This window comes from Seriola lalandi, unplaced genomic scaffold, assembly GCF_002814215.2.
Source record: "Seriola lalandi dorsalis isolate HSWRI2012SDOR001 ecotype SW California unplaced genomic scaffold, Sedor1 jcf7180002054971, whole genome shotgun sequence".
NCBI classification, from domain to species: domain Eukaryota; kingdom Metazoa; phylum Chordata; class Actinopteri; order Carangiformes; family Carangidae; genus Seriola; species Seriola lalandi.
The window spans coordinates 1,533,186-1,546,728 of record NW_019525522.1 but is presented as its reverse complement, the minus strand read 5'-3'; the positions used below and the strand labels follow the sequence as shown (position 1 = coordinate 1,546,728).

Here is a 13,543-nt window from a genome sequence, read left to right as displayed (position 1 = left end):
AGAGTTCAAGTATGTATGCTGTTCATTGCAAAAGCGCGTGTTCACATGTGCTGCGCAAATACAGGCAAGCGTCTGCACAAATGCACATCGGTGGGAGCACATTTATAATGCACATTTACACAAGCTTCAAATGTCAAAAGTTCACTGCAGCACCCTGCTCACATCTAATGTGACAAATAACTTCTTCCTCCAGTTGCATTGTTCTAATCCCTTTAGTGGGCTCTGGAATGGAAATATAATTACATTTCTGTGGTGCAGTGCCTTTGATAAGACAGCCGCTTGCTGAGCTGAATGTCTAACCGAGTTGGATGCCTCTCCGAAGTCCTCTCCTCTCTCCACTTCTACTTCTCTCCCTTACTCACTCCTCCCCACCTCTTCTCTTCTCTCCTCTCTCTCATACTCTCTTTCGCGATTTTTTTTTCTCCTTTTCCCTTTTTGTTCTCTCACCCCCTCTCGCTCCCTCTGTCATCTCCAAAAGCTCATTCTGCCTCTCTCTCTCACCCGCCCAGGTATTGCAGTGGATAAAAGAGGTGTTGTCTACTTCGTTGATGGCACCACCATTCAGAAGATTAATGAGAGGGGTTTGCTTTCCACTGTGATTGGCTCAAACGGACTGATGTCGACGCAGCCACTAAGCTGTGATGCACGCATGGACATCAGCCAGGTAAGAATGCAGTCGGGTTTAAACGACTGGTAGAAAGCTAGAGCCACGTGATTGACTCTAAAATTGGCTTCATCCTCTACATTTAAGTGTTGTTTAAATTATTTCTCCAGCATATGTTTTGTGTTGACTAATTAGACTAATTAGATCAAAAAGGCCTACAGTCAGTGATTGTTGTGTCAATCTAAATTGCCTGACCTCCTCTATAGAAACTCTTAATGACTTCTTAAAGGTTTTGTGTGTGTGTGTGTGTGTGTGTGTGTGTGTGTGTGTGTGTGTGTGTGTGTGTGTGTGTGTGTGAGAGAGAGTGCGCAGTAAGACCAAAGACAGCCACTGTACAGATTTGATCAGTCAGCCTTCAGATCATGCTGCTGACTTATCAGGCCTATTAGAGCAGAGGGTGAATTATGGATGAACCGTTGGCTCTATAGAGGCATCTCTGCCCACACATAGGGATGCAAGCGCCTGTGTATGTGCGTGTGCGTGTATGTTAATATGCATGTACAGCCCAGGTGAACTCCCAGTGGTGCTTTTATATGTCTGTAAAGGGACCCATGATACCCAACAGTCCTCTTTGTAAATCATCGGCCTCTGCAGCACGTCCGATCCTGTCCAGCCGCATTCATCTTCCGTCCGTTTGTTCTTATAAGCGGCTTTGACATCAGTCTGGCGTCCTAGTGATGGACACTGATGATTAATGGCTAGACGAAAATCACTGTAGGAATTTATGCTAAATTGTTGGCTGAGTGTTTGTTGAGTTAATCTGGATTCTTCTCACTTTTTGTGAAATAAAGTACAGAGTACAAAGTACTGCAGATCTTGTGCACATTTTTCTATATGTATGCCCTTTTTTTTTTTTGTTCTCCAAATCAAACATTTAGGGATAAAGTCGTTTCTGGACGTAAGTGTGTAATTTGTAACTTCAACTTTTGTGATGCTCTGGACTGGAGCCACGTACCACTGATGATACTTGACATTTTTTGTTTCATTTTCTCAATTTTTTCAACAAGCCCAGATACAATAATGTTGGCTGTCAACAATTTTGGTCATCTATCCTTTTACTACATTCAATATTTCAGAGGATCCATTGTGCTGTTAATTTCCTCCTGCGTGCGGAGCAGCTAGCTAGTGTTAGCCGTCTCCCATTCAAGGAACCAAATGTGCCAATAGCAAACGACCAGACCGGAACCACAGCCCTCCGCACATTACCCTATGATCCGAAACACGACACAGAGTTACAGACATATGGAGTCATGAAGTAACATACACAGTGCTCGATTCACAGATGGTGCTCATCAACAGCCAAAAACATCGGTGTGTTAATGAACTGTCTGTGTAGGCACTGGAATTAAAGTGGTATTCTGAACTATTTTTGGTTCCCACCAGTGATTAAACTAAATATAATTCACTCAAGTCTTATACTTAAGACTATGATGCCAGGGATCGGCACACCCAAGCCCCTCAACCTTGCTTGCATTGCACCCAACCCTGATTCTTATCCCTGCGGGTGGTGGGCCCACAGGGTGAGATAGGATATGGTGCTCCAACATTCGAAGGGAGCTCGGAGCCACTGCTCCTTTGCATCGAAATGAGCCAGTAGAGGTGGTTCGGGCAGTGATTAGGAAATTAGGATGCCTCCTAGGCGCCTTCTATTGGAGGACTTCTGGGCATGTCCAACTGGTAGGAGACCTCGGGGCAGACTTAGAACACGCTGGAGAGATTACATATGTCAAGTCAAGTCAAGTCAAACTTTATTACCCCACCAGGGGACATTTGATTGCAGCCAGGCGTTTAAAAAGAAGACAAATTCAGTCATAAAATACACATAAAACATGGCCTGGGAACGCCTCAGGATCCCCCAGGAGGAGCTGGAAATGTTGCTGGTGGGAGGGAAGCCTGGGCCGCCACCTCAACCTGACCCAGGATAAGTGGTAGAAAATGGATAGAAGGATGGATGGTGTGCTTAAGTACTATTTTGAGGTACTTGTACTTGCCATAATCATTTCCATGATGTGATACTTTATACTTCTACTCCACTACATTTACATTTACATTTTGAGTACTTTTACTTTTGATACTTAAAGTGCTTTGTGGTAACTCCTGTTTCTTTATGTAAGTAGTTGAATGCTGGACTTCTACTTCTCAATAAAGGATTTCAATACTTCTTCCACCACTGGTGCCCACACACTGCACCAATCAAATTACCAATAACAATACTGTATGTCAGTGTATATGTCAGAGTGTATATTAGTGCCCTATAGTAATATCATTTTCTTTGTTTTAAAGTGATAGTGCCCCCGCTCCTTCACTTTAAAACAAAGAAAATTCTCACTTTTTTTTTTCACAAGTTCTTACCAGTTGGGCCAAGTAAGTATCAAATCAATAGCAAACCACTAGAATATATATCCATTCCCTGGTGAAAATTTATTTTAATTCCAGTTTGACTTTAAATTCAGCAGGGCAGCTCAATTTAACTTGTAAAAGTGATCGCTTGGCATCACTGCAAAGTTCAGTATCATAAGCAGGGGAGATTTGATGCGTGTCCTCTTTGTATAAGGACAGGGTGAGTCCTGCTTGATGAATCTCTTTACCTCTTCGAACGGGATTTCAGAGTGAACCCCCTTCTCTCTCATTTGACAGAGCCTGTAATTGGACATGTCAGTGGCAATTTAACATGATCCATTTATTTACCAATCCATCCTCAGAGTCATCAATCACCTCACTGATCCCTGAGACGCGCCGCCTCGGTTTCATAGCACATGCAGCTCACAGTTTGAGTGTTTGTGTGTGTGAGAGATAGACAATGATGTGGGTGGCCGTGTGCTAGTGTAGGTTTGTCTGCCTTTGACCCCCGCAGTGTTCACGGGCAGGTTGTGCTATTTGAGCAGGCGGCGATCACGGTTATTGGCTGACATTTGGAACAGTGCCGAGGCGAGCCAGTGTGAGTCTTGAATAAACACGGGGAAGGCTCCCTGCCCGCTACTGACCTTTGCATGAGCAGGGAGGGTCAGGAGGCCTAATGCTATGTTATTAAGGAGATATTATTTGTATCAGCTGTAACTGACTCATGTGGGCGATCGCCACCAAGGCTTTCATGTTTTTTTGTTCTCATTTCAGTTACTGAATGTGTGTCTGTGTGTGTCTGTGTGTGTGTGTGTTATGCCACAGGTACGGCTAGAGTGGCCAACAGACCTGGCCATAAACCCACTGGACAACTCCCTCTACATCCTGGACAACAACATTGTCCTACAGGTAGAGAAACACAGTGAATAAATTCTAAACCTGTTTCCTATTCAAGCTTATGCTTTTGTGAGAGACTCTGCCACTATATGTAACAGAGGAAGAAAGAGTAATAAAATATTTCTTGCAAATTGCAGTGCTGTCACTATAGGTGCATTCAGAGTGAGTGTGGCTGCTAACATAAAAGAGAGGAAAAGAGCACCTCGTTAAAAAAAAAAATAACATGCTGTGTCACTCAGGGTTTCCTTATGACCCAAAAACTTGTTCTACAAAATTAATGAACAACCTGTTTTAGTGTATCTAGAGAAAATTAATGAGTCATAGGACGAGGCCGACTTATGTCTCTTGAAGTTTGATACACTGGATCAACAAAGCTTTATTGTCAGTGGCTGATTCTTTTTTACCAAAAACAAATACAGAAGCTGCAGCTGTTGTAACTGTTTACATTCTGTCTCTCTTTTACATAGCTAACACATGATAGTGTATTTCTCTAGGTGTCAGAAGGTCTTCAGGTGCGTATTGTTGCGGGACGTCCCATCCATTGCCAGGTTCCGGGTATTGACCACCATCTGGTGAGCCGGGCAGCAGTGCGCGCCACACTGGAGGCTGCCAAGGCCATCGCCCTGTCCCACCTGGGCACACTGTTCATCGCAGAGACTGATGAGCGGCGCATCAACCGCATCCAGCAGGTCACTAAAAATACACAGCACACACACACACACACACACACACACACACACACACACACACTGTAATTACTCTCAGCTTATTTTTAGCGATAGTTGCTCTGATTGTTCTTTGTAGGGCAGCAATGATGGATTTAATGTCATTAAAATCAACTGATCTGACACCAACCACAAGGTTCCCTTGTTTAGACGTCTTTGCAGAAAGCTCTCAGATGAGAGAGCCTTAAAGCCACTACTTTCTTCATGTTGGCAGCATCATGAAGACATGTATTAGGTGATGAGCTGTGCCTGGTGTTCACCAGACAGTGTTTGGAGTTCTGCCCAAAGGGTTCAATTTTTTGTCTCATGAGACCAGAGAATCTTTTTTCTCATGCTCTGAGTCCTTTTAAATGATGTTGGCCAAAGTCCAAGCAAGATGTCATGTGCCTTTCACTCAGAGTTGAGTCCTTCTAGCCTTCTATCATAAAGGCCTGATTGATGCAGTGCTGCTGGGATGATTGTCCTTCCAGCAGCCTCTGCCAATTCTGCAAAGGACGACTGAAGCTCTGATAGAGGGATCGTTGGGTTCTTGGTCACCTCACTGACTACGGCCCTGCTTATCCAGTTACTCTAGAAACATTCCTGATGGTTCCAAACCTTCACAATTATTGAGGCCACTGTTCCTGGGAACACTCAAAGCTTATAATAAAATGATTTTATACCCTTGCCCTGATCCATGCAATCCACAATTTTATCGTAGTCTACAGGGAGTTCCTTGGACCTCATGGCTTTGTTTTTGTCCTGACATGCAGTGTGAATTGTGGGACCTTGTCGTGTGCTCTTTCTAAACTGGACTCCAAGCTAGTTCTAATAATGAAGGGTGCCACAGCAAAGGGTCTGAACACTTTTGTAAATGAGCGATTTCAGTTTTTGATTTTTGATAAATATGCAAAAAATTCTAAAAACATGTTTTCCCTTATGATATAGTTATTGAGTTTGGATTGGTGGGAAAAAATGCAATTTTGTTAATTAAGAATTAAATCTACAACACAATAAAGTGTGCATAAAAACAAAAGGTTTTAAAAGTGTACAAAACTCTGGTGTATCAAAAAGATAATCTAAAAGCCTATTTTTCATTTTTTGGAAAAAATTACTTTTTTGTCTGTTAGCTCCATTAGCTAGCAGCATGCTATCACAGGCCTACGGCATTTGGGCACCAGCACCACAAAGACACAGCCTGCTGGATTCAATCGATAGTCTCTTTGTGGTCAATACCACGCTGAGTCCATGTGGAGGCAGACAGGAACATAAAATGCCTCGAATGCTTTTTGATGGAGACCAGGCAGCCATGTTGGATAAGGCAATGAAAATACACTTCTTTTTTTTTTTACTGTATTTGTCACACCGATTTAATGTTTGATATTTGTCAAGCATCTCAGAATCACTCACACAGAAAGTCAAACCAGAAGTGAAAATTCCTCCTGCGTCAGAGTAGAGCTTGAGTTATTTATGAAAGTTCCTACACACACACACTCTCGGCAGCAGGAAGTGGAGTGGACTTTGAGAGTGAATGAAACCGCTCCGTGACAGTGAACCGAAAAATAAAATTAATGATGATGTGTAACAGATTTACTCAGCGGTTTCTGCAATCAACACATTAAAAAACCTGACAGGTTCATGCAGATACAATGTCATGTAGGAAAAAAAATGAAATACAGAACATTGTGTCACTTGTAAGACAAAATAGCTGCACACATGTACTGACTGACAGGATGTTTAAGAATGATTAAAAAAAGAAGAAAAAAATGACACATAAATTAACCACTACATTTCATCTTAAATGGCTGACACCAGCTGCATCTTGTACTGTTTAGCTAGTGAGTCTATCTTCGCAGTATTATAAGCTCTATTAAACGTGAACGTGCCTTGGCTGCAGGAAGTATATGGGCTATGCTTTGGCACTGCTGTCAGTCTGTTCCTATGGCCCAGGCATGTCTCTCTGCCACGTGAACCCAGAACATTTGGCCAAAACCTCAAGGACCATATATGCATCACAAATATGTATAACCAATATTGCTTTTAATCTTATATAGAGGCAGGGAAATCATTGAATGTGCACGGTATTTGAGCTTTGAGGTGCATTAAAATCACATTCATTATGTCCCAAATTAGCTCTGTTGCGGCTGTGTGTTTGTCTTCAGTTAAGGGCGAACTGTGGAGCTCCTACTGCAGATGAATCAGACAATACTTTTAAGTCCGAATGATATTTTTTATAAAGCTTGACATCATTTTAAATAAAAGAATCTTGATTTTGTTTCCTGTCTCTCCTTGAATGTTTTACTCATCACTGTCCTCATGTTGCAACTCAAAACTGTTAGGACAGCTGTGCAGCTCTCCTAAATCTTGGAGGAGATACAGTATGAGTAATTTCCTAGGTCAAGAATGTTGATGAAACGCTTTCACACCCGAGCCTAAAACAACAGGAACAAATGTTCATGTCTCTGAGAACTTTTTGCCAATTACGGCTGATTTCTTACTCCGAGAAACTGAAATAAATACAGACTAAGGTTATCAAATTTGTAAGGAATAGTTCACCATTTAGGGAAATACACATATTCGCTTCCTTGCCAAGAATGCATGAGAAGACCAATACCACTCTCGTATCTGTATATTAATTATGAAGCTACAGCCAGCAGCTGGTTCATCTAGCATGTCACAAAGACTGGAATTGGAGAAACAGCCTGGCTCTGTCCAAACGTAACAAAATCCACCAACCAGCATCTCTAAATATCATTAAATAACATGTTATATATTGTTCTTACACCATAGTTTTTGTACAGATTAAACATAAAGATATAATGTGTTAATTGTTGGGATTTAAAGGTACCGTACAGCAGTGTTTCCGAGAGTTAGACTTTATTTGTAGCAGTAGCTGAAGCGGGGGTGGTGGGGTTATTAAGGTGCTCCATTGCAAAAAGTACTTTGGGACAAATTAACAATATGTACAGCTCCATTACTTAACGTTGTGCCCAGTCCCCACACTCTGAATAACAGGCACACAGAGACGGCCGGTAAATACTCAGACAGGGACGGTAAAACTTAATGGATTATTTGACAAGCCACAGGCCTTCTGATATGGCGGGATTTCTCCCTGGCCAGTCTGACTGACAGACACGCCACATGCAAGAGGGGTGGGGCAAGGAGGAGCTGAGCGAATCAATGCACTGCGCATAGCACTACAATGAAATACAGTGTAAGATTTTACCCATTTGTAATAGTAAAAAAAAAGAAATGTAATATGTGGCTGTCAATGTCGATACTGTGGCAAACTGCCACAAATAAATCAATGTATGAGAAACACTGATATAGACACGAGGGTGGTGTATCAATCTCCTCATCTAATTTAAATCATTTAAAATACATAATCGCTTATTAAGCACACACGCCATCAGGACACTCAGTTTCGAGTGTTTGGAGAGCTGGATTTAATGTTGCAAAGATTAGTCAACAAATCCTCATTTAGGCCAAACAATGAATGTTCCCACACACTGAAGACACGTGCTCCTTTTGTTTTTCCTAAAATTAAAAAAAAAACATCTAAGATATCATCTGAGATTTTTATTTTTTGTTTGGGGGGGGGGTTTGAAAAACCGGTGGATAAACACAGCCAAACACATTGTTGTCATTTTCTTTTTTTTTTTTTATTTCGTTCTAATATCATTCATCTGCATTTTCAGCTCAGGTTTTTATGAAATGTCATCATTATCTGTTTTGCCAGGGAGATTAAATGTAACAAAGGATGTTGTTGAACATTATCTTCTTTCCAACAATGATCTCCGACAGCTTTTCGTAGCTGTGTGTGACGTGTTGTTTTTTTTTTTTTTCTTCTGAACACTCCACAGGTGTCGACCAACGGAGAGATATCTGTTATCTCTGGAGCCCCCACGGACTGTGACTGTAAGATAGACCCCAACTGTGACTGCTTCTCCGGTGGGTCATAAGGCAGGACACGCACACACACACACACACACACACACACACTTCTTATATGCGTGCAGGATTGAGTAATGTGAGAGCATTAGATTATGTCTAATAAGATTATGCTCCTAAAAACAACATGTAACTGCACTTAAACATCATTCCAGATCATATCGCTTATGGCCTGGCTCCGACGTATATCTGAATTAAACAAAAACAGGAACATTTTAAAAGCTTTGACATAACTTACTTGGATTGAGATAGTCAGTGTGTTTTATATTGAGTGATTAAATCTTGCTGCCTGTGTGTCCCTGCTGGCCAATTATTTTATTATCAGAGCTAGAGAAGAACTTTTTCTCTACGTCTGTCTCCTGCACTGTTTCCTCCTCCTTTCAATCTGTCTGAATTATTTAAGTCCGATGGAGTTTTAATATCGAAGCACGGCTGTTTTGACTCTGTGAAAAAAAGTATGATAATGACGTTTGAATTATGACAGTGCGCAGGAAAGATATGACCATCTCTAATGTCACAGCAGAAAAGAAAGTGAATGTAATTTGACTTTTTGAATGTATGTGTGTTGAGTATGCAGACAGTGCATACGTGTATGTGGGGGGGGTGTATTTGTATTTGTATTCATAGGGAGGCTCCTTCTTCACAGAAACCTCCAGCTAAATTTCAGTAGGAACCAGCTCGAGAAAAACCTTTCAAATCCATTCAAATTTACAGCTGGGGAAAGAAAAGGCTCTCGTCTAGCCGCTGAAGGTTTTAACTAGTTGGTGTATCATGGAAGGGCACCTGAAATGAATAAAGGGAAGAGGGAAAGGACCAAACAAATAAGCAGATGTTCTTTTGACAGTTAGGCCATGCTTTCATTGTAAGTGTCAGAGGAGGTGATTTTATCATTTAATTCTGCTCATAAAAATCAGTCTCTTTTCTATTCAAAATGGAGGGAAGTGTCTCTCCCATGACACAAGCCAATGGGCTGTAACCATCCCTATTTCTTGGGTTGTACTTTGCATATTTTCAATCATGTCTTGCTGTTAACAGATGATTACTCTCTTCAGAGGCTTTCCGTTTCCATCCCTTCACCATAAACACTCACACTTTGAACATGCGCACATATGTGACCACACACCCGCAAATACAAACAGACATGAGCATGCACACACGCGTAAAAACATACTCACACACACATAATGTGCATGCTGTCAAGAGATAAACTGCCACCCTGCTGTCTGCACAGACCCATCAGAGGCCATGGGCCTACTGCTGACAGCATCTAAAGGGCTTCACCTAGCTATCATCCCGCTGTGCTTCCAAAGACATCTGAATGCATTCAGTCACCCACTACCACCGTCTGATAAGACTGAGGTCACTATCAAGGTGCTCATATCCACTCCATTGGGAAGCTACGGTATCCCAACAAGTCCAAGTCCTGAGCTAAACTGATAAGCGGCACCATGGGATCTTCATATTTTGCAAAGCTTGTGTGTACTGGTTGCAACTTCTCCCTTTCTCTAAAGAATGATTTGTATTTCTCAGTGTGTTTATAACTCAGGGTGTCTTCACTTATTCTATTTTGTTGATAAAGGGTTTGTCCTCATTGAAATAATGTCTTCTTGTGTCTTATCAGGAGATGGAGGCTACGCCCGTGACGCTCGTCTCAAAGCCCCTTCCTCTCTGGCCGTGGCCCCCAATGGTACCCTGTATATTGCTGATCTGGGCAACATCCGGATCAGAGCTGTAAGCCCCAACCAGCCTCAGCCCAGCCCGGCCGGACTGGTGGAGATCAGCTCCCCACTGGACCAGGAGCTCTATCTCTTCAGCCAGGTACACAATGTCTCTAAGCTCTGTATATAAAATGTGTATGTGCATGTAAAATATTAACCAGAGAGCTCAGTTAGGTCAAAATGAGGGAAGACCTTTGTAAGAGCACCATCACTGCCACTGTATAATTAATTTAGTGTAACTGTGTGCGGTTCGTGCAGTTCAGATTTAGACTTCAGACATTATAACTGTGTTAACTGAAATTCACATGTCACTAAATTAAAACAGGTTAAGCCAAACAAGCTAGTTCTCGCATAGACATCGTTTGCCACTAAATATGTAATGCTTAGCAGCAAATGAAACAACTAACAAAGCTAACGTTATCTTGCTAATATAAGCTGTTTAGATGAAGCGTGAAAGAGATGAAACGTGCTCGACATATCTGAATATATCTGAATTACATTTCACAAAAATAACACAACATGCTTCAAATTACAAAATGTAATGCTAATAATGTTAGACTGAAAGACCCAATAGCATATTAGCTAGGTTAGCATATTCCAATAAACTACGTTAATAATACTTACTCCAAAACACTCCAAGCTCTTCATCTATGCAGGCACAAATAAAACAAAGTAAAACCTGTATTTACAACGGATTAGCGGTTAAGTGTAATATATTATTTCCCCCCCTAAAACTGTTATTTTCGGATTTGACCCTGTTACCAGACACCCTCATTTTTGTGCACAAGCATGAAAATTATATACCCAAAATAAAAAGGTTACTGTTCTCAAACCTTGTGATTGCAGTCGTAACACTGGTTTCCCTTGAAAGATAACTATAAATTTTACAACTACAGAGTCAGAGTGAGGATAAGAGATGCTGAACCAAAGTACAATTGTATTAATTAATTTATTTATTTATTTATTTTCACATAAACATGGGAATACAAGGCCTGTAGAAGTACATTATGTGTGGAAAATACTTTGGAGCCAGGCACAGGTCTGAACCAATTCTGTGTCTCCAGCTGTCTCAGTGATATGAGGATCCTAGAATGCTTTGCACAGTTGGAATCAGGAGACTTAGAGCTTTCAAATCATGTATAATTTGTCAAGGTTGTGTGAGGACTGAGTCCAGGACAGACCAAAGCACACCTATAGTAGCAGTACCAAGGCTAAAGCATTCCACGTGTGGGAGGTGGTATTTAAAGATTTTGTAAATCACTAGTTTCAAACCGTAGTTAATAAAAACATAGGAGGGACTGTAGTAATGGATTAGTAATGGATTTTTAACTAGCAGCTGCAAAGCAATCCTGATCACTTTCTCTTTCTGTTCCTTTCCATGACAGAACGGTTCCCACATGTACACCAAACACCTGATCACCGGCCACTTCCTGTTCAACTTCTCTTACGGCACAGACGGTCAGCTGTCTGGGTTGACGTGTCGCGACGGCCACGGGCTCCAGGTGAGGAGAGATGCTCATGGAGTTCCACTCTGGCTGGCGCTACCTGGAGGACAGGTGTACTGGCTGTCTCTTAGCAACAGTGGAACACTGAGGAAGGTGTCGGCCCAAGGCCATGACATCGCCCACATCACTTACCATGGCAACACAGGTCTCCTAGCAACCAAGAGTGATGAGAACAGTTGGACCACTGTTTATGAGTAAGTTTAAGTTGTTTTTTTCTATTTATTGTTCTATTTATTCTCCTTTCTTTCATTCTGTCTTTCTTTCTTTCCTTCTTTCACTCTTTCCTTCATTCATGCTTTACTGCTTGACTGAATGTTTGTGAGGACATGGGATTACATGTATGTGCATGAATGTGAGATAGAATTTACGTAAGCGGCGTGACATGTGAGTGCCATCTGGTGGTAGCAACTGCATCATCACTAGTGCAGAGAACTATTGAGACTTTTTTTTTCTTTTTAGGTTTGATAACACGCGTTTAGCACATATAGCACACATGCAAAGACACATCAGTCTGAATTATTCACCACTAGCGACCCAGTCTCTGTGTCAAATTCCACAGCTGGTTAATTACACATATAAATCATAGTTGACACTTACTCTGTGTTGGTGTTTGTGTATGAGAAGGGAAAACAGAGTGATAGTGAGTGTGCATGTGTGTGTTTGTGTGCTCGTGTGTATTTGTGTGTACGGCTGAGTTCATTTATCCAGAGCGGCAGTTATCTGTATGTGTGCGTTTGTGCTTGTATATCATCGTCTTTGTGTCCATTCTCCAAGGTACAACAGCGAGGGCCGTGTGACCAACATCACCCTCCCCACGGGTGAAGTGAGCGGTTTCCACGGCAACCTGGAGCGCTGGTCACGGGTGGAGGTTGAGGTGTCTAACCGTGAGAACTTCATCACCAGCACCAACCTGTCTGCAAGTGACACCATCTACACCTTCAGACAAGGTACAGCGTCATGGTGCATTTTTTATTCTATTTTTTTCTACTCCATGTAGGTCAGTAGGAAAACATAATGTATTCACCAGTTGACATGCAGGAAAGATTACAGCCTCAACACAATGCATCTGTCACCATCTACTTCACCACAAACATGCCGCAAGGGTGTCTATGACTCATCTGGGGGGGACTAAACTATAGACAACACACTCAGATGCATAAAGAGGGCAGACTGTTAAGGTTACAGTGATATTTAAACATTTATGACTGACAAACTGCAATAACATGGCTGTTATTCTGGTCAGGTCAGACGCTCTGACCTGTGGTTTTCTTATTCTCCTCCTTCACCGACTGCACTGAAGGTATGTGCAGGAGATTCACAGCTTGAAAAAGGATTTATTGCTTTCTGTAAATAATTCAAATATGGATCTGATATGACCTCTTTACATAGCCAGAATAATGGGTAGTAAAAAAAAATGCTTAATTTTTTATTTACAAAAGAAGAGATAGATCCGATTGACGTGTGAAATGCCTTAACGACCGCAGGAAAAAAATGGAAAAGAGGGCAGAGATGAGAAGAGGAGAAAATGAGAGTGGAGTGGAGAAGCCGCTCATGGGAGCAGTTTCTTCTCATGTCATCCCTTTAATTGCTTTCTAGCAGTTGTCACAATGACAGGACTGCAGGGAGAGAAAAGCTGCTCCAACACACATAAATACACTTGCTCGCATGCAGGCATGTGCACAGTGCTACAGTATGACAGAGCTGCCAGGGAAGAATTGAAGTGACCCCTTATTTCAGAGTGCCCCCTCCACCCCACCCCCCCAC

General features: G+C 41.9%; 1 protein-coding gene across 2 annotated transcripts in view; it reads left to right on the top strand.

Annotated features, from left to right (window-relative positions):
* Window positions 1-13,543, top strand: part of tenm1 (teneurin transmembrane protein 1) — a 165,828-nt gene that overhangs the window by 140,242 nt on the left and 12,043 nt on the right. For both annotated transcript variants that reach the window (XM_023395930.2, XM_087170991.1), the window contains 7 exons: window positions 510-664; window positions 3,830-3,913; window positions 4,396-4,590; window positions 8,469-8,556; window positions 10,178-10,374; window positions 11,660-11,973; window positions 12,554-12,726. In XM_023395930.2, the coding sequence (XP_023251698.1) occupies window positions 510-664; window positions 3,830-3,913; window positions 4,396-4,590; window positions 8,469-8,556; window positions 10,178-10,374; window positions 11,660-11,973; window positions 12,554-12,726 (1,206 nt within the window). The remainder of the gene's footprint in view (window positions 1-509; window positions 665-3,829; window positions 3,914-4,395; window positions 4,591-8,468; window positions 8,557-10,177; window positions 10,375-11,659; window positions 11,974-12,553; window positions 12,727-13,543) is intronic.